This window comes from Populus euphratica, unplaced genomic scaffold (genome assembly GCF_000495115.2).
Source record: "Populus euphratica unplaced genomic scaffold, PopEup_1.0 scaffold562.1, whole genome shotgun sequence".
NCBI classification, from domain to species: domain Eukaryota; kingdom Viridiplantae; phylum Streptophyta; class Magnoliopsida; order Malpighiales; family Salicaceae; genus Populus; species Populus euphratica.
Window position 1 is genome coordinate 56549 of NW_011500442.1, and position 25378 is coordinate 81926.

Here is a 25378-nt window from a genome sequence, read left to right on the forward strand (position 1 = left end):
GTCTATAATGTTTAGTAATATTCAAATTCAATCTTTTAACAATTATAGTACTAATAACATTAGCATAATTCTCACTATCAATGATCATACTATATACATTGTTATTAATATGACATCTTGTATAAAAGATATTCTCCCTTTACTACTCTAAATCATCTTTCTTAATCATAATATTTAGTGTATGCCAAATAACCAACAATTCTCCTTCACCAAATAACCAACAATTCTCATCACTAGTATCCTTAAGTGACGACATCTCATTATCATTACTTTTATTTTCAGATTCAATCTTACTATGATCTTTTAAAATTATAACTCTTTTGTTTAGACATTGATAAACTATATGTTTAACCTTTAAACACTTAAAACACTTAATATCATGATTACAGATAGGTTGAGTATTAGATTTATCTTTGGAAGCAATATCATTCTCTTTTCTTATTTTAAAAGGTCTAGCTTTAGAACCCATAATTGGCTTAGTTTAAGCAACCACATCTTTTTTATAATTCGATGTCTATGATGAAAAATAACTTGAATTACCTACTTATTGTGTACTTCCCTAACATTTTAGTTGCCTTTCCACCTTCATAGCCACGTGAACCATATCTTCTAATTCAATAATATTGGCAATATAGCAATTCAATATATTAAGAACTCTTGCAATTATTACTTCTTTATTTTCCACTATATTAGCCCTAATTGTGATAATCTTTATCTTTTTATGATAACTTCTACACTGTTAAAACCCTAAGTTAGACTATGCAACCTTTAATATAACTTCTGGTAATATAGTTTTGAAATAAAACTCATCCTCTTAAATATTTTCATCTCTTCCCAACTATAGGTCTTTTATGATTTCTCCTTCTATATAAAACAAGTTGATCTCATCAAATTATATTATAATCTATAACTTTAATGATGAGTTTTTCCCTTTTCTTTTCTGAGTAGTTACGGTAATAAAAAATTAACTTAACATTTTTTCTCTCATGTTAAATAAGCTTTAAGATCATTTTTATCTTGAAAAACTAGAATTTTCATTTTAATACTCTCTAAGTTTTTATCTAAACCATCATGATACCTAAAATCTTGAATTTCACCCTTATGACTAAATTGATCAACTTGACAAAATCCTTCAACATTTCAGTTTCTAGGCTATTAAAATCTGTCCCCTTAGTTGATTAATACGTAGTCATAATCTTTAACTTTTTCTTATTCATTCTCATCAATAAACTCATTTATAGATGGTATAGCTTGCTTTTTTGGCCTTTTAACATCTTGACTTCTTTGAATTTATACATCTTGTAAACTAGCAATTGAAATCTCTTATCACTCTATTTGGTCTTGCACTTCACCAAACATTACATTCATTTTTTTCAAACTATTGATGCATAACTTATAACAAAAAGAATATGATCCCATGCCTCTTTCGAGGTGATGCCTGGTCTTCAAAAGACATCATTAAAATCTAAAAAACATGTTAATAATAAGAAAACAATGCCCTTATATTCTCTCATATATTTACACTGTAATAGATGTCAGTTCTTTTTTATTTCACTCAAATATGGTTTTTTCATGATAATATGCTCATCTTCTCATTTTACCTCTCCTTCTTACCCTTTAAACTATTTAAGAAGTTAATCTTAAACAATCAAAGAAAAACAACTTAATAATAAAATCCTTAGTATTTTAGACTAAAAAAGCAAGGGAATAACTATGAACTACAAAGAAACTGAATTACAAACATGAAAACACTAAAGATTATAAATCATATATGAATACGACATGAAAATGTGAAAAAAAAGTGTAAGCATGAATTCTAATGTAATATGACTCATTTAACCCAAAACTATATTTGGAATAGTAATATAACCATATATGATAATAGTAGATAAAAAAAATTATATTGGTATAAACTAACCCAATATTTGAAACCTAAAGAATATTATATTATAAGTGTATATATTTTACTTTCTGAATTCAATAATTTATGATTTCAAGCCTACGATATAATTCCTTTTTTTAATTTCACTTTTATTTATTTATTTATTTATACGTTAATGGCTTTATTTTAATAGTAATGAAATCCAAAACTTTTTTTTTATATAAAAGAAACTATGTTGCAATTTTAGAATTGAAGAAATAACACTAAAACAACTAGAAAACTTAAAGATAAAGAGATATAACCTAATTTTAGAGTCTTGTTCTAATACTAACTGATACGAGCCCAAATAGTACTAACCCTTGAACCCACATACAAGAATGAAATAACTCAAGAAAGCAAAAATTAGATTTAAGGATAGAAAAACTCAACACAATGATTTTCTGAACTAAGGTATCAAAGTTGTTAGAATGAAAACCCTAACCCAATGACTATAAGGAATCGCGAACTAGAAGTATAAGAAAAAATACCACAAAATTGTTGATATGTGATAAGTTTAAAATAGTTCAATGAAAAATCAATAGATATGAGTAATTCTCACACAAACACAAAATATTACTATGAAATCAAAGTCTGTAAAAGAAAAAAAAACATAAATACAAGCTAAATAACTATATTTATAAGAGATAAAAACAATCTAAACAAAGCTAAAAAAATAATAAAAGACTACTAATCCAAATGAGAAAAAGAATCTTAATCATTTAGAAAAATAATGTAAATCCTATACAATAGCTTCTGGATCTTATCTTAAAGCTTTTTCTAAGTTTGTTCACTATAATATTTTAATTCTATATAAAATAAGGCTTTTAAAAACCTTTGAAAAAATCTCACATCAATCCAATAACTAAATAAAAAATTATATTTATTAGCATAAAATTATGCATTATAAAAAATACAGCCTAAAACCGAGTTAAACTTTTCCGGCTCTTACATAAATCACATTAGTTAAAGTCTAATCTTTCCTTGTTAAAGTTTGAAAGATTGAGTTGGCCTAAGTATCTTAAATAAGCTAATTAAATATCTCTTTAAGTTTTTTATCATTAACCTTGTAATTGGTCTAATTAATATATCTAATGGATTCTCTAGTATAATTGGTCTTATTAATATCTCTAATGGATTCTAGTTAACTTATTGTTATCATTACAAAAACTTTATATTAAGTCAACTAAAATAAAATATCAAACTCAATCTCAAATATACTTAATATGATTAAATTGAGATTAAAAAGTTAGAAAAAATTAAATAAAAAACATTATAAATATTTATTGCAATGGATTATCTCTCTTCTATGTTTGTGTGTGTATCTATATATGATTTTAAATATGATTTTATAATTTACCGAGTATTAATTTTGTGAACCTCACTGTTAAATAAAAAGTAAAAAGATTAGATAAAAAAGGGCATGAATGAAAAAAAAAAAGAAAGAAAAAGAGCTGAGGTTCGTTAAATGGGAAGTAAAAGGATTTAATTAAAAAAAAGTACTCGAATAAAAAAATCTAATAATTAAAAAACGATTTGAATGAAAAAAGAAAAAAGAAAAAAGAAAGTTGAGGTGATATTAAATAGTGTTTTTCACTCGTATATAAACAGTTAATTATTAAAATAATTATGGCAATTTAAGCTGTTTCGAAACCAAAACTCGAAAGCCCGTTGCCTTGCAATGCAAATTACTGTATGGTCTTTAACACGAGCGTCGTAATGGAAGATTTATATCTCTATAATAAGAGATTCCCAAAACATGATAATGTTAATATATCAGGAGCTTTTTTTAATAAAATCCCAGACACCATCATGATATCTGTTTTATATTTACCTAGTTTGGTCATAGACAAGATTGTTCGTTAAAGAAATTGAAGTGATAAACATGAATCTAATTGTTACAATAATAATAGTCAAAGCTCAAAAAAAAGAAAAAAAAAAGTCATCTGTTTTGAAGATTTGGGAGTTTTCACCAACAGGAATGGGTGATCTGCTCTTAGCTTCTATGGATTTGCTTTTATTTCCGCTGTACCAGAAAAGAAAAAAACAGTGGCTTTTTATAGTCAATACATAAGACTGGCAGACAGACACGGTCAGTCAATGTCCATGTCATGCTTACCTTAAAGTAAATGATCTGCTCATGTCATTTTGTTCTCTCCAGTCACTGGCAAAATATTCCACATCTTCTTTGAATTTCTCTTCCCTTAGCTTGATTTGTCTACGGAACCAGATTTTTCTTGGAAGCCCCTACTGCAACACCGTTGTTAGCGCTTGGTACTAAAACCCAACTGAATATCTTGCCTTCTTTTTGTATGTTCTTTAGAATTAGAAAGCCAAAATATCTCTCTTCTTGATCATGCTTGCTGGGACGTTCTTTGTTTTCTTGATTGTTAGTCTTACTAGCTGCTATTGGTTGCCGACGTTTCCTGAGGCAAAGCTGGTCCAAGAAGAAGGTATGTCTAAATTTCTTTCATTATGTTTGTCGCAGATACGGTTTTTTTAGTTGAAATGGGACTTCCTGGATTCTGGTTTTTTTGTTCTCTGCTTGGTATTCGGGTGAAAATGTGTGGAAATGGTAAAAAAAAATAAAAAAGAATCTTGAGCATTGGGTTATTTGTGATTTATAGGCTGCTTTCTGATGGAAAAATGAAGGAACTTGGAATTTCGATGTTCGGGTTTTTTCCTTTGTCGTTTATAGTAAAGTTTCCTGTTTCTTTGTGTTTTTTTAAACAGATTTTTTTTTTGCTCACATGAGCTTACATTCATGTATGTGCACATATCTTCAAGCAAAAACTGAGCCCAGTGTCTTTTAAAGTGAATAAATAAAAATGCTTTTGCATCATAGAGCTTTGCAAATGTAGGAATTTATATACACCTAGCACTTACTTTTAGCTACCTTGTAAACATCGACTGCTGATACGATGCTTATCTGTCCATGGATGATATTTAGTTGATGCTCTCGAAGAAATTGCACGAACATTGGGTTCTAAATACTGGAAGTTCAATGCTGATACTTGCGAAATTGAAATGGCTGGAGTGACTCAAGTCCCACCAAAGAACGCTGAGCAAAGGATAGATTGTGAATGCAACAATGGGAACAATACTGATTGTCACGTCACAAGAATGTATAATTCCCTCTCTTGCTACTAAGAAACATTATGCTCCATTTGTTTTTTGATAGGAGGCTTGATCTTATTCAATACATATTTTGTGCTGTTCTTGCTATGGGTAGAAGATGCATATATCCATTGTTGATTATATGTTGTTTGTCAAGTTCACACTTTCTTTATGGGAAGTGCTGCATCTGAGAAGTATTATTTATTACATGGTATCGTATATTTGAATGTATACTCATATTTCAGGGAGCTAAAACGTTATAACCTTCCCGGAGTGCTTCCGACTCAACTTATTAAGCTTCCTCGTCTCCAAGTAGTGTAAGGGCCTCTTAAAATCTTTCCCTATTCTCTTTAATGTTAATATTCATTCCCGCAGAGTTTTATTTCAAGTAATTTTCCTTTCAAGCGCAGTGATTTTGCTTACAACTACCTCAACGGTACTCTGCCACGTGAATGGGCTTCAATGCAGTTAACTTCAATGTATGCTCTTGTCGACTTGCACAATCTCTTTCCTTCATTATCAATTATATTCTCCTCCATGATCAACATATTTCATGCAGAAGTGTTCTCGTAAACCGTTTGTCAGGCGAGATTCCAAAGGAACTGGGAAATATCACCACTCTCACCACCTTGTAAGTTGCAAGCTTATGCTCATCTTTTTAGTTTTCTTTATCTGGATATTATTATGGAGACTTGATTTATATGCATTTCCATACAATCCAATCGCTTTGGTGTTTTCATGTGTTGCTATAGAGATATGTAATACTGTATTTCTGTTGCATCGTCTTAGAAATCTCAAGAGCTTCTGTTTTGTTTGCCTTTTAATCTTTATTTTTCATCAGGTCCCTCGAAGCAAACCAATTTTTTGGCACAATCCCCCCTGACCTCGGAAAACTGATCAACTTGCAGGCTTTGTACATCTCATTTCTTCCCTTGTTATTTTAGTTTTTTCTTCTTTTTTATTTACATTCTAAAACTTTGTTCAAGGATGGAAGAGCATGTATTCTGATGGTTTGTTTCTCTGATATTGTGCTTTCAGGGGGCTGTCTTCCAATCATTTGTCTGGAAACTTGCCGGTGTCTTTTGCTGGACTAATAAATCTAACAGATTTGTAAACTTTTGTAATTCTTTTCTCTTTAGTTTAGACCTAAATGTTCCTGTGTTATTTGTGCCATATTAACAGCTTTTGATTGTATAATGCAGTCGGATAAATGATAACAACTTCAGTGGAACCATTCCTATCTTCATACAGAATTGGAAAAAGCTTAAAAGATTGTAAGATCCCTAATTTATTATAAGTTCCTATTTTGAGTTTCAACAAGGAGAACCGTAATTACATGCTCATTTCTAATTTCCATTCTTTTAAATTTGAATGATTGAAGAGAAATGCATGCAAGTGGCCTGGAGGGACCCATTCCATCGAACATTTCTCTTTTGAATAATTTAGTTGTGTTGTAAGTATAAATTTTATTTGTTTTCATCTATTTGTCTTATGTGAATACTTTTCTGTTTATTGATTAGATTAACAGTTAGGCTCAACCTGGCACGCTATTATGCAGGAGAATTAGTGATCTAAATGGACCAACTCAGGATTTCCCTATGCTCAGCAATATGACAGGCATGATCAAATTGTATGTTAACTTATCATATCATCATACATATTGAAGGAGTGAATGCCTTTTTCATTGATGTTGGCCAATTTAACATGATTTCATTATGTATACCAGGACTCTGAGGAACTGTAACATTTCTGGGAAGCTCCCTGCATACCTTTGGACAATGAAGAGTTTGGAAGCATTGTAAGTAAGAAATGTGTAGTTTGGTGCATGAAGCTTCTTAAACTTGCAGTATATGCATCAGCTTCTTCTATGTTGTCAACTATTTATGCGTGCAATGTTTATCTGATTGTCCAGAATAGCTTCACTTTTGGAATCTATCAATATGCTTGACAAAGAAAAACTGCCACCTATATTGTCCTTTTAATTCTCAACTTTGAGCAGCATTGACTATTTCAACTGTTGTTTCATGAACTCTGAAACAGTCTGTAAATCTTTTCCATGTGTTAATCAATATAGGAACTTAATAATAATAAAGAAGGGAGAATGATTGGAATTATAATGGGAAAATTGTTCTATATGTTTTGGTGGAAGGAAAATAGACAGTGTAGAGTGGGGCTTGCAAACTTAATTATAAGATAAAACGAGCAAGTGGTGCCATAAGCTTCTAATATGATCACGAAAATGGTGCATGCTATCAGTCATGTATGTCCTATGTATCTGTTTGATGTAAAGTTGTTCACATTTTTAACTTTAAAACAACCGGTGGCTGACAGTTTGACATTCAGAACTTAGAATTATGAGAAGCTGAAGGTCTAAATTATTGTTCTTGTCAAGTGCAAAATTTGTTTGTAAGAACCTGGTATAATTCAGAAACCGGTTGTATCTCTGTGTTTTTCTTCCATTAAATTCAGCAGACCAGATAGCATGTCGCTGCTCACCTGATGTTTGTTCCTCTTTGCATAAGGTCACGAATTGGTATAAGACATGAACATGAAAATGCAGTAACATTAGCTCCCTTTTGTTGTTTGTTTAATATTTTACGTGGTTGAAGAGTTGATATTTGTTGTTAGGAGCAGGAAAACAGCTAACATAATGCTAAGAAATATACAGATAAAAACTTTGGTTTTGTTTTTGGTGGAAGGAAAATAGACAGTGTAGAGTGGGGCTTGCAAACTTAATTATAAGATAAAACGAGCAAGTGGTGCCATAAGCTTCTAATATGATCACGAAAATGGTGCATGCTATCAGTCATGTATGTCCTATGTATCTGTTTGATGTAAAGTTGTTCACATTTTTAACTTTAAAACAACCGGTGGCTGACAGTTTGACATTCAGAACTTAGAATTATGAGAAGCTGAAGGTCTAAATTATTGTTCTTGTCAAGTGCAAAATTTGTTTGTAAGAACCTGGTATAATTCAGAAACCGGTTGTATCTCTGTGTTTTTCTTCCATTAAATTCAGCAGACCAGATAGCATGTCGCTGCTCACCTGATGTTTGTTCCTCTTTGCATAAGGTCACGAATTGGTATAAGACATGAACATGAAAATGCAGTAACATTAGCTCCCTTTTGTTGTTTGTTTAATATTTTACGTGGTTGAAGAGTTGATATTTGTTGTTAGGAGCAGGAAAACAGCTAACATAATGCTAAGAAATATACAGATAAAAACTTTGGTTTTGTTTTTGGTGGAAGGAAAATAGACAGTGTAGAGTGGGGCTTGCAAACTTAATTATAAGATAAAACGAGCAAGTGGTGCCATAAGCTTCTAATATGATCACGAAAATGGTGCATGCTATCAGTCATGTATGTCCTATGTATCTGTTTGATGTAAAGTTGTTCACATTTTTAACTTTAAAACAACCGGTGGCTGACAGTTTGACATTCAGAACTTAGAATTATGAGAAGCTGAAGGTCTAAATTATTGTTCTTGTCAAGTGCAAAATTTGTTTGTAAGAACCTGGTATAATTCAGAAACCGGTTGTATCTCTGTGTTTTTCTTCCATTAAATTCAGCAGACCAGATAGCATGTCGCTGCTCACCTGATGTTTGTTCCTCTTTGCATAAGGTCACGAATTGGTATAAGACATGAACATGAAAATGCAGTAACATTAGCTCCCTTTTGTTGTTTGTTTAATATTTTACGTGGTTGAAGAGATATTTGTTGTTAGGAGCAGGAAAACAGCTAACATAATGCTAAGAAATATACAGATAAAAACTTTGGTTTTGTTTTTGGATTACTTCTGGTTTATCTTTTTCATAATGAAAATTTATGACCTATTCATATTATGATCATTATAGGGATGTCAGTTTCAACAAGTTGGTTGGAAAAATTCCGGACACCATAAGTGCAGATCGCCTGCGATTCATGTAAGTCTGGTTCAAATTTTAGGTTACATTTACTGAAATTTTAAAGAAACTCATTCCCAACAAAATTAAAATTGATAATTTTTGTTTTGTGAAACATGATATCCATAAATGAAAGAGTAATCCGAACTTGTCTCTTGAAGGACAAAGCTGAAGTACATACATACTCTTAAAAATTACCCACACAAGTAAACATATTTATCGAAGTTTCATGATCGTATTTGCTCCCTGGTTCTGGAGTCTAGACCCTTTTTCTTTTAAAATTAATAAAGGAGCCCCTTACCTAACTATGTCCCAATGGACAAGGGCTCTTGTCAAGGGAGACTTGGAGTCTTTTCTTTCTTTTCAGCACTTTTCCCATGAAATAGATACTCGTGTCTGAAATCTCCATCCTTGTGGTTGCAAGCTCAAAAATGTTAGCATTACACAAAATATTAGTAATATATCATAAAAATCCAGAAAATGCAACAATTAGACATTTATATTGGATCTTTTCTAATTACTTCAGATATAGCCTACTAATATTGGCTGTTACTTTATTAGCTTTTTAACTGGCAACTTGTTAAGTGGAGATGTACCAGATTCAATCTTGAAGGATGGGAGCAATGTGTATGTATCTTGTCTAATGCTTGTTACAGATTGTTCTTTATTCTCTATCATTTGTTTACTTTTTCATTAAGGTGCTTAGCATTTTATTGCTCTAAGCTCTTATAATCTCAATTGACTTTCTTGTGTAATACTTGTGTTCAGTGATTTGTCATATAATAACTTTGAATTGCAAGGCCCTGAGCAACCTGCTTGTCAAGAAAACATGTGAGAATACTCTTTAAAAGTTTTCCTATATATTTCCTGTTTGATATATTCTGGGAATTGATTTTTATTTTACATGTTCTTTTGATCTTACTAGGAATTTAAACCTGAACTTGTTCCATAGCTCTTTGATGGGAAACAGCTCGTAAGATTCTTTCTCCAGATGTTTTTGGTTTTTTTGTTTGTTTGTGATCGAATTGAAAAATGATGGAGAAATTATAGATTTTTCTGAATCCACTATGCATGTTATGCTAAATTATTTTCATCTCCACTCTTTAATATAGTTTTATTCAGAATCCCCTATGCATATGTTATGCTAAGTTATTTTTGTTCCTGCACTTTGATAGAAGGAGAATTCTTCCATGCAAGGGGACTTTCAGCTGCCCTAAATGTAAGTACATGTTATTATGAAGTTTGCAAACCACTGATGTCCATTGCTCTAAATTTCCTACTGAACTTTATAAACTACTTAGGCATGAAAGTAGTTTTAACTCATGCATGAGATTTTGAATCACCTTCCAGTGCTTCGTGCAAATCTCAGCTGATTCCAGAAAAACTGAATATAAATAATATAGATTGTAAACCAAATTTGCCCCTTTACTTCAGAGGAATCATTTTGATTAGATTTCTGGTTTTTCACTTAGTTCATAACAATATGCTATTTACATATGTTTCTTTGTCCTGTCTCGTAGCAACCTGAGGCTGCCTCTTATTACTTCTCCTGTACTGCCCTAGCACAATCCAAAAGTAAATGATCTACAAATTCAATGGCTTCTTGTTACATAAAATCTTTGTTTGATAGGATTTTTCTCTCCTCTGAAGATGTTCTACCATGAATATCCTTCTGGCATGCTACTTTCCTTGAAAGGAAGACACTTCGGATAAATCTGTAATTGTCTAGACAGCCTTCCAAGGGAAGTCAGGTCTTCCATCAAAATTTGCATTCTGAGTAAGATTACCACTGCATGTCATCTTAGGCTCAGATTATCTTTAAAACTAGAGAACAACTAAAAGAAATGTTCAGAATCAATTGCCCAATCTTGTGCACTCCTGAACTATATGTAAACAGAGGTTTACCATTTGCTTGGATGGAACTCATCAAGCATCTCTCTCACTAGCACACTCAAAGAGTTCTAAGAATTGGGCTTTTGCCACACCAGTATCACGCCTAATCAACGTAAAATCCTCCCTTTGTTCATGATCAAAGTGATTTATAGATTCTATACCCTATTTAGCAACAATAACCAATCTCCATTTTAATTACTATCCATCATGGACATCAAAAACCACTTGCAATGACTTTTGTCGAGTGTTTACTCAAACCTACTATTTTGAAGGAGGCTTAAACCCCACCCCACCCTCTCCTTCAACTATATTGCTCCTCCTAGTACCCCATAAATCTCCTTCAAACCTTTTCAAGCCAGCTTTGGAGTAAAGGAAATAAGGTATTGGAAAAACAATCATTAGTGAGATCTGCAAGGATACTGATTGGCTAGCATCCATAGCAAAATGTTTGTATCATTTCTCTGCAACACTAAAAATATTGTTGAGATCGTGACACATTTTCTTGGAACTTGTATATAGAAGGAACGGCCCTCCAATGGAAGCACAAAACATGACTGTTCATTGCAGGAAGGGCCATTATTAAGCGTAGTGGAAAGAGCTGAGGCCCGTAACCAAGAGCTTACAGGTTTGAGGCATGAAAAGCATATCTCATGCAGAAAAGCTGACAGTGACAGTTTTATCCATGTCCTAACCGCAACTGGAAAAATGGTCCCTTGTTTTAGCAAACAATCATCCAAAATCCTCGTGCATTAATAAATTGTGCTATAATAATTATCATTTCAGCCTGCACAGGTGTAATAACACGCGCTGTAATGAGTAAACAATGTACAACAAATGTCACAATCCAAATCCCGGGTCCATAACCGGCAACACAGGAGCGGTGTTTAAAAGGACATTTTATCTACGCTAAGCTTCAGAACAGACATATCAAAAGAATAAATTATCCAAAAACAATAATTCATAATACTCATTACATTGTCAAAATCCAAACTTAATTAAAACAAGATGATAGTGGAGCATCTAAGATATTAAATCAAAACTAAAAGGAAAGCCTCACAAAATAAGCATGACATACCAATCAAAACTGAAGAAGCAGGAACACTTAACAAAGTCCAACTGCTATCAACAATTAAGAATCTAAAATAATATTAAGAATGATGGGTGAGTTCAACCAACTCAGTGAGGAAATAATATTTAATATACATTTTATATATTAATAGTTTACAAGACAATATATATATATATATGCGTGTGTGTGTGTGTGTGTGTGTGTGTACACACTAAACATATTATCATAAAGTAGTGGAATAAATGTCAGATATCAGATGACACCCGAAGATGACCACTGTGGGATGATCAGTCGTTACAGGCTGATACCTCTTTCACCAGTTAGGTTTACAGAATACTATCTGCACATAGAATAACTACTCTCCGTTAGCATGAAGTTACTAACAAGTCCTATATCAAGGCATAATACATATTCAAAGAATCATTAGGGAAATGTATATTATATCGAATAAAATTTAGTTCGATAGAATGTGAGTGCAAATTCAAGAATAAATGAGTACTCGGAAAATGAAATAACATATCTAAATATTCAAGAGATTAACTAATCGTACTCATCATATAATCAACATATATATTTATTTATATTATATGCATATTAAAGATTATCCCACTCACCTAGAAGAATATAGATTAAAAGGAATATCAGATGAAAGACCCGAAAAACCTATTAAGGATTGTTAGAGGAACCTACAATAAATGTGAAATATACTCAAAAGAAAATCAAAACAACAAAAATAAAAGATACCAATGTATAAAAGAAAACCAAATTTAGTCTCCTAGGTTTAGAGACTAAAACGACAATTATCCAAAACAGGACCCAAAACGTAATTTTACCAAAACTTGACCAAACTATAAATACATAACCATACTGAAATTTCACCCATAAAACATCCTCAATTCTGTCCGGAACGAAATAGAGCCCAAACTATAATGTTTTAAAAATTCAAGGACTAAAATGTAAATTCTTGAAATTAAGGGACCAAAATGAAAATATTCCAAATCAATTATCAAACTGAGATTCATCATCCTTACCCTCATAATAACACTGTCCAAAATCTCAAAATACATTTAGGGGTGAAATTATAATTTTTTTAAAGTTTAGGGACTAAACTAAAACTTTCACAACCTAAGGACCAAAATAAAATTTGGTCATCTTCAACCTCAAGACTATTCTGTCTAGATTTTACGGCAAGATAAAAATGAATTTCTTAACTCATAAAAATTAATTTAAACAAATCAACTCACAAATCCTTATTTCTTACAACATATTAGTTAATCACCTAATATTAAACCTTTAATAATCATAAATCAATCTTAACAACATGAACATCTAATCCTTATAAACCCTATCTCTTCTTTAATCATTCCATAAACAAATTATAATCGAAAGTAATATGAAAGAGAACTACTTACTTGCTATTTCCAACTTTTTTGAACCAAAAACTCAAGATCAAAAGCTAAATTTTTTGGTTTGAGGAGAGGAGGGTCACGGCCGTTATATGAATTAGAAGAGAGGTAAGAAATTCTCTTGCAACTCTTTCTTAAATATCTGGGGTAACTTAGATTGGGTTTGGGCTTGTTTGACCTTAGGTTTGGGCTAAAAGTTTGGGTTTGACATCAAATACATTTAGTCATGTGTAATCAACTATATGACTGGAACATTGGAATAAATAAAATGCTCAAATGTCCTTTATCTTCTCTCACTCTATTTCTTTGTGGGCAGATTCAAATTGTTTGCATGTTAACAGTGGTGGAAAGGATGTAAACATCAAGGAAGATAAAACAACCTTTTCATATGAAGGAGATGGACAAGAAGAAGGTGGTGCAGCTAAGTATTTTGTAAATGAGCAAAGCTTCTGGGGGTTTAGTAGCTCTGGAGACTTCATGGATGACAATGATTACCAAAATACTCGCTATACTTTATCAATGCAATCATCAACCCTCCCTGTGTTATACTCGACAGCTCGCATATCCCCAGTTTCTCTTACCTATTTCCATTATTGCTTAGAAAATGGGAACTACACAGTAAACCTTCACTTTGCTGAGATACAATTTACTAATGACCTGACGTATAAGAGCTTAGGCAGGCGTATCTTTGACATTTATGTTCAGGTATGTAGTGACACTAATGTGAAACCATACATTTTTTTTTGCTGTTGTTGGAAAGAAGACTTAACTGGACTACTTTATCTCAGGAAATATTGGTTTGGGAGAAATTCAATATTGAAGATGAGGTTGGCAGTGCTCAAAAGCCTTTAGTGAGACAAGTATTGAATGTCAGTGCGACTAATAATATGTTGGAGATCAGATTCTATTTTGCCGGGAAAGGGACGACAAGGATTCCTGATAGGGGAGTCTATGGTCCCATCATATCAGCCATCTCTGTGTTTTCTGGTATGTCATTTGCTTGAGATTTATTCTCGATCATATAATTTCAACAGTCCATGTACACATGATTGCTTTAAAACCAGCACCACTGAACAAGAGCAGAAGATTTTAGAGCTGCATCGCACATTTTTGACATGTCTCGGAAAGGAAATTTTATATTGTGATTTAAATCTCCTATCTCTGTGTGTGACTAATTTTTCTGTTTAATCGGCAGATTTGAAACCTTGTTCAAGAGGGAAAAAGATGGGAACTGTTTATGCGGTTGCTGGAGCTGTTGTAGCATCATGTCTCATTACCATTATACTAGGAATCCTTTGGTGGAAAGGATACTTGCCAGGAAAATGGTGCCAGAAAAAAGGTAATGCCTCCTCGGATTTGTGTTAATAGTTTAATAAAATTCCATTTTGCATCCATGTTTGGCAGATGTTGGAAGAATTGTATGTGGGTAAAACTTGCATAGCTGTCTAACAACCACAGCCTCAAATGGAGTCCCTTTTCTGGGTTGAGAGTATGAACTAGCTACAAACAAATTGAGATTTCTTTACTATTATCATGCATGCACGTTTAGGGAAAAGATTAGCCAAAAAGGCATCAAAGTTTCATGGGCTTATCCTTTATTCTGATACGAGTGGCTTCAATAGTTCACCTCAAGATGATTATGTACAATTAATTGAGAAAAAAAAAACTATAAGGACTAAATTTGATTGTGAGGAAAGAATATAGGGTTTTTTTTCTAACCATTGTTCATGAGACCCCTTTTTACACATTTTAGTCTCCAAGGTTTTTCTTTTTCTTTTTGATTCCTTTAGTTTAAAACTTCTCTTTTTAATTCAGAATTTCATTTTGTTTATTTGTGTTTAAGAGAAAAGAATCACTGAAAAATAATGAGGGACAAAAAAAATTATCAGTTATGACAACTAAAAAAGTCAATTATGTTGTCAATACATTTCATTTAGCAAAAAAAAAAATTTCAATTAGATGTTTTTGATCTCACATCTTGTAAGACAACTAAATTAGATCTCATAATTTTTTCTTCAATTTTTTTTAACCAATCAAACGTTAATTTAAAACTAATTATAAGTTTATTGAGGTATATACAATGTTGTCTAAGTGTTTTTAAGTGAATATATGGTTTATAACGAGTTTTTCAACTCAAATTAAAAAGTATTTGTTTGTATAATTGGATTGTATTTCTTAAAATTTTGAATTTTTTTAGTTTTAAATTAATATTTTTTATTTTTTTGATATGTTAGTATCAAAAAATAAAAAAAAATATTTTAATATATTTTTAAATAAAAAATATTTTAAAAAATAATATTTACTGCACTCACGTATACTTTATACTTTTAGTCAAACTTAAATTTTTCAGCCACTTGATTTTTACAGGTTGATGGTACGTCATCTACCATAGTTTCTTTTTCTATTTATTTTTTTTAATTTTGAATAAGGTTGATTATGCTATCATGCAAAGACAAAAAAAAGTTAGATACTTGTGCCTAGCCTGCAACACATGCTCGCCTAATCTGATTTTTGGTGGCCTCGAAGCACTGTCTTACAAGGCCCAATTGGAATAGCTCTTTATTTTTTATCAAAAAAACATATTGATTAAAATTAATTATAATAAAATGATTAAAATTATATTTTTTATTTTATTCAATTAAATACCATGCTATAGTATTTTTTTATATAATATTAAGAATTTTTTTTTTAACAGCCCTTCATGATTATTATGTTTTATTTAAATTTTAATCAAAAGATTTTCTGATTAAATTATTAAAATTATATTTAAGATTTTATTCTATTGGACACCATTTAACCTGACATTTATTTTCATAAAAGATTATAGTGATTTTTTATATTATTATATATTAACTTTCCATGTAGACTGTTTTTAAATTTGTGGTTATTGATGCTCAGTGAAAATAAGATTTTGGTTTTGTTATATGTTTATTATAAATTTCTTAAATAGTTTTTTTAGGGTGATCACTCTTCGATTTTCAATGTATTTTTCATATTATGCTAATTTTTTATTTGAAAAACAATATTTTATATCAAAAATTATTTTCGTATAAGAAACACAATTAACGATTTATTTTATTCAACATGCGATATGAACTTTTCAATGCCAACCCATTCTTCTTCTTCTTCTTATTTTATTATTAAAAAATAACTTTTAATCCTTCCCACAAAACGTATACATCTTCAAGTCTGACTTACATGAAAGCTCATAAAGATGCTTTTCTGAGGGAAGAAAGGAAGCTTACTATAGACATGCTCATGTTGGAGGACGAGAGATGCCTTTTCAACAGGGTTTCATGGTCTACTCAGTAGTACATCAAAAGACTGACAATTCATTGTCACTTTACGCCCTGTCTCCTACTTGAACAGATGCTGAAGGACTTAATTTTCCAAATCGAACATTTTCTCTGAAACAAATTAGAGCTGCTACTGATGACTTTGATCCTTCTAACAAGATTGGAGAAGGTGGTTTTGGTCCTGTATACAAGGTACTAGGCAAAAGTTATCAGCTTTCCCGTTTGGAGTATCTTCTGCGTCTCTCTTTTTTATGTCACAACCATATGAAGTTTTTGATAGAGGCCAGCGTGCAGGGTCAATTACCTGATGGTACTGTAATAGCGGTGAAGCAACTTTCATCAAAATCAAGGCAAGGAAATCGCGAATTCTTAAATGAGATGGGCATCATTTCTTGCTTGCAGCATCCGAATCTTGTGAAGCTGCATGGATGTTGTATTGAAAGTGACCAGCTATTATTGGTTTATGAGTACATGGAAAACAATAGTCTTGCGCGTGCTCTATTCGGTGAGTGTTCATCATATGAAATGAGCAATTTCATCTAAACTATTATAATGCTGTAATCGAAGGGCTCATATGGATAGCGTTTTAATTGAGCAAGCCTTGTTTTCTTCTCGGATGATTTGTAGGTCATGAAATCAATCAGCCTAACCTGGACTGGCCTTCAAGGCTTAAGATCTGTGTTGGGATAGCTAGAGGTCTAGCTTTTCTCCATGAAGAATCAAGATTTAAGATTGTTCACAGAGACATTAAGGCTACAAATGTGCTACTTGATGGGGATCTGAATCCTAAAATATCCGATTTTGGATTGGCTAGGCTCGATGAAGAAGAGAAGAGCCACATCAGCACCCGAGTTGCTGGAACCATGTTAGTCGCCACATGCTTTAATAAATGAAAACCTGAAATTTCTGGTATCTTGTTCCGTTTCAATGTTAAATTACAGGTTCTTTATCTTGATATGCAGAGGATATATGGCACCAGAATATGCACTGTGGGGTTACTTGACCTACAAAGCAGATGTTTACAGTTTTGGGGTTGTGGCCTTGGAAATTGTTAGCGGGAAGAACAACAATAACTATATGCCAAGCGACAACAATTGTGTTTGTCTCTTAGATTGGGTAATCTTCTTCCTGTGCTTAATACATTGCCCTTATGTTGTAGCTTGCAAGACTCAATGTGGAAGTTTTAACTGACGCATGTTGCAGGCCTGCCATTTGCAACAAAGTGGGAGTTTTATGGAGCTTGTTGATGAGACGTTAAAATCTGAAGTTAACATGAAAGAAGCAGAAATTATGGTTAAGGTAGCTCTCTTGTGTACAAATGCATCCCCGACACTTAGGCCTACAATGTCGGAGGCAGTGAGCATGCTTGAAGGACGACTGGCTGTTCCTGACACAGTTCCAGTACTTCCATATACCGATGATTTGAGGTTCAAAGCCATGAGAGAACTCCGTCAGCATGAGCAAAGACATGGTTTCAGTGGGAGCCAAACACAAAGATCAAACACTGTTCAAATGTTGAGCTCTTCGTCTAAATCTGAGAACGCCAGTTACGAGATAGGCTCAGACCCAAAACTCCAAAGACATAGTTTCAGTGGGAGCCAAACACAAAGGTCAAACACTGTTCAAATGTTGAGCTCTTCGTCTAAATCTGAGAACGCCAGTTACGAGATAGTCTCAGAACCAAAACTCTAATCATGTTCCACAGCATTATTTGGGGTTCTTAACAGCTGGGAAGTACTGGCTCTGTCGCTATTGTGATGTTGAGTTTCAGCTATTTATTTGAAATTTAACTCGCTGGGACCGCATCGGTCACCATAAAAATCTGGTGAGGAATTCATCGATATGAAGTAAATTTTGATGGAATGTGTGTGTGTATTTTTTTTTTTTTCAGGTTGAGAAAGGGAGGACTGGTTTGAATTAATTTTTCTTATATTAAATTACAAATTCAATGGATTCAAACCTATCATTCTGTACACACTTGAAAATTTTTCAAAGTTGTCTTCCTTGTAAATTTCCATCATTTTTAATCAAAATTGTTAATTTTATTTTGTTCCGTTCAAAATGTTTTTGACCGTGTATCTTGTTTTAGTTCAAAAAATATAACAAGCTAGAATATATTTTATCTTATTTAAAATCTCAGCTTATTCCAAAACTCTTCTCAAATTCCAGCTGGATTGCTCTGGTTCCATTTCTTATTTTTGCTTTTTTTTTTAAAAAAAAAAATTATTTAGTTTTACTATATCAATTATATCTTATTATATTTCTTTTTTTAGATTGATTTTTTTTTTAATTTCATCATTCAACAATAAGATTATTAATAATTGAGTTTTATAATTTATTTTAATATGTTTTATTTAAAGTTATCATAATCAAGTCACAAATTTAAAACCACAATCCAAGTTGATCTAATATATCTTTATTTCAACATTTCTTCTTTTAAAAAAAATATTTTGAATATTTTTTTTAGTCGAACAATATTTTTATCATTCATTTAAATTATTTTTAAATCTATCAAGTTAATCAAATCATATTAATTCAACTTTTTTTTTTTAAGTTTTATTTGTATTTGAAATTTAAATTTCAAATTAGTTTAGTTTAGTTTATCTTTAAATTTAAATTATATATATAAACAATATAATTTTAAAATAACACGTGAAAACCGTCCAAATAGAATTGACAATCGACCCAATATTGAAGTGTACATTAGCACAATTTAATGGGAAAACTTTGTAAAGATGATGTTTTGTTCCATTTTACAAGATTTTAATGGGAAAAACCTGCCGTGTGGTCAATTAGCAGGGGCAAAAAAATGACGGGACTTAAAAACATAGAACAGAGAAAATCGTACAGAGCCTTGAATTAAGATTTGCTAGAGAATCCTAGTGGCTAAGCCTCTGTAGCACAGTGGTAGTGCATTTGCCTTTTAAGCAAGAAGTCGTGAGTTCGAACCTCACCAGGGGCATTCCTGTTTTAAATTTAATTTTAATTTTTTACCAATCCCTAATTCTTCTTCATGTTTAAAGTTAAACCACTGTACATAGTCAAGACAAAGTAAGTAAATTTAGTAGTTTCATCCTCATGTTTATGTAGCTGCTGGGCTGCATAGAAAGAGAGAGAAAGCATTATTTTATTAAGAAATAATGGATGGATGACATTTCACCTGCTATTGAATATTGCCCCATCCATCCAGCTAAACGAAAGTGAAGTGGGGGAAGGAAAAAGGAGGGATGTCTGGCATCTGTCAACTTCAACGGATTGGTCACCAAACTGGCTATTTTAGGCTATCAGTACACAAGGTATCATAATTTGGAGAATTAACACTTCCGCACAAGGTTTTCTTGAAGTAGAGCACAGTTTTGGAATCAGTTGCAGTTCACAAACGCAATATTTAATTCATACCGTGGTGACTGGTGATTATAAAACGTTATATTTATTAAATATTATGGTTTAGAATTATAATGTAATTTTTTTTTTAATTTTATCAAAATTTTAACAGTGTTTCTTCTATATAGAAACTTTATCTAAAATATTATCTCGTTTAAAAATAAATTTAAATAATCACAATAATCAAATACAATAAATTCTCACGTTCTACAATCATAAATAGCCTCAGACTCTTCATTCAAAACATAAATCTCAATTATTTTCATTTATTATATTTATGAATTATATTTCTATATCAAAATGTTTTCATGAGATGAATGCATATAAATAAATATACTAATATACTAAAGGAATATGAAATATTTAAACAATGCAATATTTTACTAATTTTTTTTCAAAATATGTTAACATAATTATTTATCTATCTATGTTTATATTGTTTACCAAATGATTCAAATGTTTTCATGAGATGAATGCATATAAATAAATAAATATATTAATATACCAAAGAATATAAAATACTTAAACAATGCAATATTTTACTAATTTTTTTCCAAAATATGTTAACCAAATAATTTAGACTCATCAATAGCATAACTACATCCTACTTTTGCTGTCTTGCTGTTATCTGAGTGACCTTAACCTTTATTATAATATCATCAAGAGTTATCATCTCTTTAAAGTTGTCAAATGCATTGTGTCAACCATTGAACCACCGAGATACATTAATTTAATATTAAATAAAAAAAATTGAAAAAACAAATCAACAAAAAAAATAAAAAAAAAACTAAATCAATTTGTCTAAGTTGCACAGGTTATAATCTAGTGATAACCCCTTAGGACAAAAAAAAAAAAGAAGAAGAAGAAGAAGCTTATAAAACTCAATTTATGATCAACCCAATGTTAAAGAACTATTTTTTTTAAAAAAAAATCAAATAATAAAAAGATAAAAAATGACCAGAGTTAACTCGGGTGAGGAGACCAGGATAACACCAAACCAGAGTTAACTCAGATTAACCTCTCAAACTCGGGTGAGGAGACCAGGATAACACCATGGAAAGAAAATAAAAAAAAAAATTATAATGTTCAATTCATAATCAACCCAAATTTAGAAGAAAAAATTGAAAAATAAAACATTCAATTACAAAACAAAAAAAACTCGAATTAACCTGGCCAACCCGTAAAACTCACGACCTGAGTCATGAGACCATAATATGCTTATAGAAAAAGAAACTATTACAAAGCTCAATTCTCAAATAACTCAATGTTGAATAATAGAATTGATATGAAAATTAATTAAAAAATAAAAAAACAATAATCTGAGTTAACAAAGCTAGACCACAAAACTTATTACTTGGGTTATGAGACTAGGATAACTTCATAAAAAGAAAATCAAAACAAATTATAAAACTTAATACCCATTGAATTTAATGTTGGCGGATAAAATTGAAAAAAAAATAATAAGTTTGAAATTGAATAACAATCCTAAAATATTTTGAGGACCAAAGTAAAAAAAAGCCTTGACATTTCATTGTTTATTGCTACAATAAAATTCCAAGGCCTTTTAGTATATATTAACTATATGACCGATATTTCGCTAATAGTTCAATATTTTTTATTTCTTAAAAAGCATATATATAGATTTTTACATGTTTTTATATATAAAATAAATCTCAAGCAGAATTTAAAAAGTTCATGCATATATCTATTTAAATAAATCGAGAACTATTATATAATAGAAAAATTATTAAACCTAATCCCTACCTAGCCATAGTTAATCAATCAAACATGTGACTTAGATTATGGACTTAATTGGGTTCGATAATGTTTTTTTTATAATTTGTTTTCTAAAATAGTCACTTGTAAAATTAAGAACCAATAAAATATCAAAGTGATTGGAAAAAAATAAAATAAAAAACAAATTATATTGCTTAATTAATAATCAATCAAATATTAAATGATGAAATAAAAATACAATTATAATGAATACAAATAAAAAAATAAAAAAGACTAAGAGTTTCTGAGCCTTCGAAAAAAGGCCCAAATACGCGGTCCTAGAGTAGCCCCCATGCCTGGGTAATTATAATGAATAAAAATAAAAAAAATGAAAAAGACTAAGAGTTTCTGAGCCTTCGGAAAAAGGCCCAAATGCGCGGTCCTAGAGTAGCCCCCATGCCTGGGCTTTTCTTTTAAATTTTCTCAAAAGGCTAACAATAAAACGAATGACGTATCGTTAACCTTATAATGCTCTGGAAAAAAATAAACAATAGGCAACGTACCACCTTTATTATCTATATTCTAGCAACCTCTAATTGCTATAAAATGAAGCTGGTCTATTTTAGCCCAAAAAAAAAACTCATTCTCAACATTCCAAACACCTTATAAAAAATATTTATAGTTTTTAATAGCCTAGAAATTGACTTCATAACCCACAATTAACTCGAAATAAAAAAAATAATTTGGATTCAAATCTAATGTTTCAGGCAAGTTTAAAGGAGATAAGCACATTATATAAACTTTCTCCATAAAAAAAAACTCATTGGCATCAAAACCATTCATTTTTGTGACCGCAATTGATCTCAACTGAGATTTTATTTTTCTATCACGACAATCTGGTCACTTTCTTTTTACTCTCTTAAATCAAGGACTAAAAAATAAAATAAAAAAATTTTGGGATCAAAATTGAATTTCATAAATTGTTAGGGATTGTAATTTTATAATTTGAAAACTTGGAGGACCAAAGTGTACACTTAACCCCTAATTTAGAAAAACCATCTTTTTTTGTTGCTATTTTCATGTTAGTCCTCTATGTTTGGACCCTATATTTTCTTAATAAATGTGCTTTAATTGACCATTTATTTAGGTCTATAAAGGTATAATAAAAAAGAACTTAAAAAAAAAAAATTACTATAATAATCTAGAGTGATTTGTTCCCCGATGAATGATGGCATAAGAATAATATTTTTGCTACACCTTTTAGAACATTTCTTAATTAATCAATCAATCAATCTTTCCTCTCAAACCAATAATATATTTAAACCCATCATCTTCCTTGTCTCATTCATCATTCCTCCCGACAAGTAAAATATAAACTAATTTTTATCCCTTTTGTCAATACCCGCACTTTTTTTAGCAAACGATTATTGTTAACAAAAATTACTATATGTATATCATCTAATGATAATGTTAAAAATTTAAAAATAAAAACCTAAAATTTTAAAGAATGATATAAATAAAACCTTTTTTAAAGTTGGAGAGACAAGAAAACTAGTTTATATCGATGAAAATTAGTGATGAAAATTATTAAAGAATTAGCGATGAAAACTCACTTATTTTTAATTTTTCTTTAGAAAATTATGAAAAAAAATTTAATGTTTTTTTTAAAAATTATGTTGGTAAATTAAATATCCCTCCATTCTTTTAAAAAATAGCTCTCCCCTAAAAAATCTAGTAACAAAAAATGTTTACCCACATAGTATTCCTTCAATAGATATGTTGTAATTCAAAGTTTGAAAAAACATTCATTACCCTTATTTTTGAAAATATTTTCCTTCCCCTCAAATATATATATACACACACACCAACAAAATATTAAGCTAGTAATTTGAGTTTTAGGTAAAATTTAGCTTCCTGCCTTTGAAAATATTTTCTCCCCCCTCTAATTTATATATCTCTTTCTTATTTCCAAGAGTGTTTTCCTTATCACATACTCTAATTCCATCTGACGTTCTCTCTTCTATCCCCTTCCACTCATACTCTTTTATTCCCTCTCCATATTCTTTTCTTTTTCTTTCTTTCTTTATTTTTTTAATTTCTCTCCTTGTTTTTATTGGTTTTTCAAAAACATATAAACAGCAGAAATAATAAATTTAAAATTATTTAAAAGTTTTAAAAATTTCTTTAGACAGATATAGAGTTGTTTAAGATTTATATAAAGATTACTTCAAGATCAAATATTCTTTTGAGCTTTTAATATTTACTTCAAGGTTGAGTTGTCGCAAACTAAAAAGTGTCAAAGTGTTCAATCTCTAACATTAATATATATTAACTACTAGTGAGAAATCTTGTAAGCCTTTTTAGAAGAGAAATTGTTATACATTAGAGTGCAAGATATTTTTTAGGTGTTTACATATTATATTTTTCTCACTATTTTCTTCTAGAATAAGAGGCATAATATTCTATTTATAGAAAAATTAAAAAAACTTTCTAAATGGTAAAATATCAATTTATCCCTTAAATAATATAAAATATCTTATTTTAGAATAATCTTAGAAATTTATTCAATCAAGTTCTTGCTTGATGTTTTTTATAGTTCTATAATTGTAATACCCTGTATTAATTACATTCTAGTCTTTAATTTTTAAAATTTATTTACAATAAATTCACACATGATTAATCATCTCATTTTAATATCTGACCAATAGTTCTTATGTATATGACCCATTAGATTCCGTAATAAGTTGACTCAAATATAAATCATAATTCTAAATAAAATAAGAAAAAATTAAATTAAATAATTTAATTTATTATAAATTCATTAATTGATTAATTTATATTTAAAGATCAAGTACAATATTTAGCAACCTGTTATGATCCTCTACATATTATGAAAGTTATAAGTAGTTTAACTTAACCTTTTAATAACCAATTTCTCAATGTAATTATTATTCATTCATCAATAATATCTTGATTTAGACATTATAGTATGAAGTGTCTTTACTTTGTCGAATCATGTTAGTTCTCAACATTATAGTAATTTATTCTTTGAATATAATTTTAAACTCTTTTCAAATCTTATTCCATATTGGCTAAGTGTTTTACAATCAATACTATTTAAAAACAGATAAAACATTTTTTTTCTTCTAATTTAGCTAGGATGATAAATCCTCTCTTAATTACTCATATACCTTCATATAGTTTATATTATACTCAATATTTATCTTTTTGTTACTCTTGATTAGGACAATGTGTGGTTAGGATAAAGACATTACACTCTCTCTATATAAGATAACTTAATGACATCAAGTCTAAGGATCACTTACACTATTATCACGATAGTTTTTTCATAGATATAAGTGATCTCTTCACAAGGAATTCTTTAGCAGGTTAGTATTCTTTAGCAGGTTAGTTCCATATACATGTCATCTAACAAGTACTTTCATATTAGTTTTAGGTATCTCATATACATCAGCTTATGAGAAGAAATGTTTTTTTTCATAAAAAAAAATATAATATACATCGATCTCAATAGCTCTAATTAATGTCTTTGTTTTAAGCTATAGATAGACAATCGGCTAGAAACCCATTAATGCCTTTGAGCCACATCTAGACAATACAATGCAACTTCTCTCAAGTAAGATATACTAGGAGTGCTAATACATTCACTAGACAA

The 25378-nt window shown here is 30.5% G+C and overlaps 1 protein-coding gene and 1 non-coding gene across 8 annotated transcripts; both read left to right on the top strand.

The window, feature by feature from the left end:
* The first annotated feature begins 3767 nt into the window (after positions 1-3767).
* On the top strand, positions 3768-18463 carry LOC105114716 (probable LRR receptor-like serine/threonine-protein kinase RFK1). Of its 7 annotated transcripts, none has more exons than XM_011011363.1 (26): positions 3768-4192; positions 4313-4371; positions 4869-5043; positions 5281-5352; positions 5446-5514; positions 5595-5666; positions 5877-5948; positions 6074-6145; positions 6238-6309; positions 6417-6488; positions 6594-6665; positions 6762-6833; positions 8891-8959; positions 9500-9565; positions 9707-9769; positions 9864-9911; positions 10114-10157; positions 13623-14011; positions 14095-14293; positions 14502-14645; positions 16676-16794; positions 16897-17107; positions 17230-17467; positions 17565-17718; positions 17806-18074; positions 18189-18463. In XM_011011363.1, exons 1-26 carry the CDS (start codon positions 4059-4061, stop codon positions 18292-18294), a joined length of 3132 nt encoding a protein of 1043 aa, XP_011009665.1. In that variant the 5' UTR covers positions 3768-4058; the 3' UTR covers positions 18295-18463. The 7 variants fall into 7 exon arrangements, with proteins under 7 accessions (XP_011009665.1, XP_011009661.1, XP_011009658.1 ...); XM_011011359.1 differs by having other exon boundaries at positions 17806-18070; positions 18185-18463; XM_011011358.1 differs by having other exon boundaries at positions 3769-4192; positions 17806-18160; positions 18275-18463.
* A 1029-nt stretch (positions 18464-19492) lies between these two features.
* On the top strand, positions 19493-19564 carry TRNAK-UUU (transfer RNA lysine (anticodon UUU)). Its single transcript has one exon. It is a non-coding gene; the product is annotated as a tRNA-Lys (tRNA).
* Positions 19565-25378: the final 5814 nt, after the last annotated feature.

Coding starts and splice junctions, on each gene's coding strand:
- LOC105114716 (XM_011011356.1), top strand. CDS start 4,059: ATGTCATTTTGTTCTCTCCAGTCACTGGCAAAATATTCCACATCTTCT. Junction 14,294..14,501: donor AGCCATCTCTGTGTTTTCTG/GTATGTCATTTG, acceptor TTTAATCGGCAG/ATTTGAAACCTTGTTCAAGA. Junction 17,108..17,229: donor TCTTGCGCGTGCTCTATTCG/GTGAGTGTTCAT, acceptor GATGATTTGTAG/GTCATGAAATCAATCAGCCT.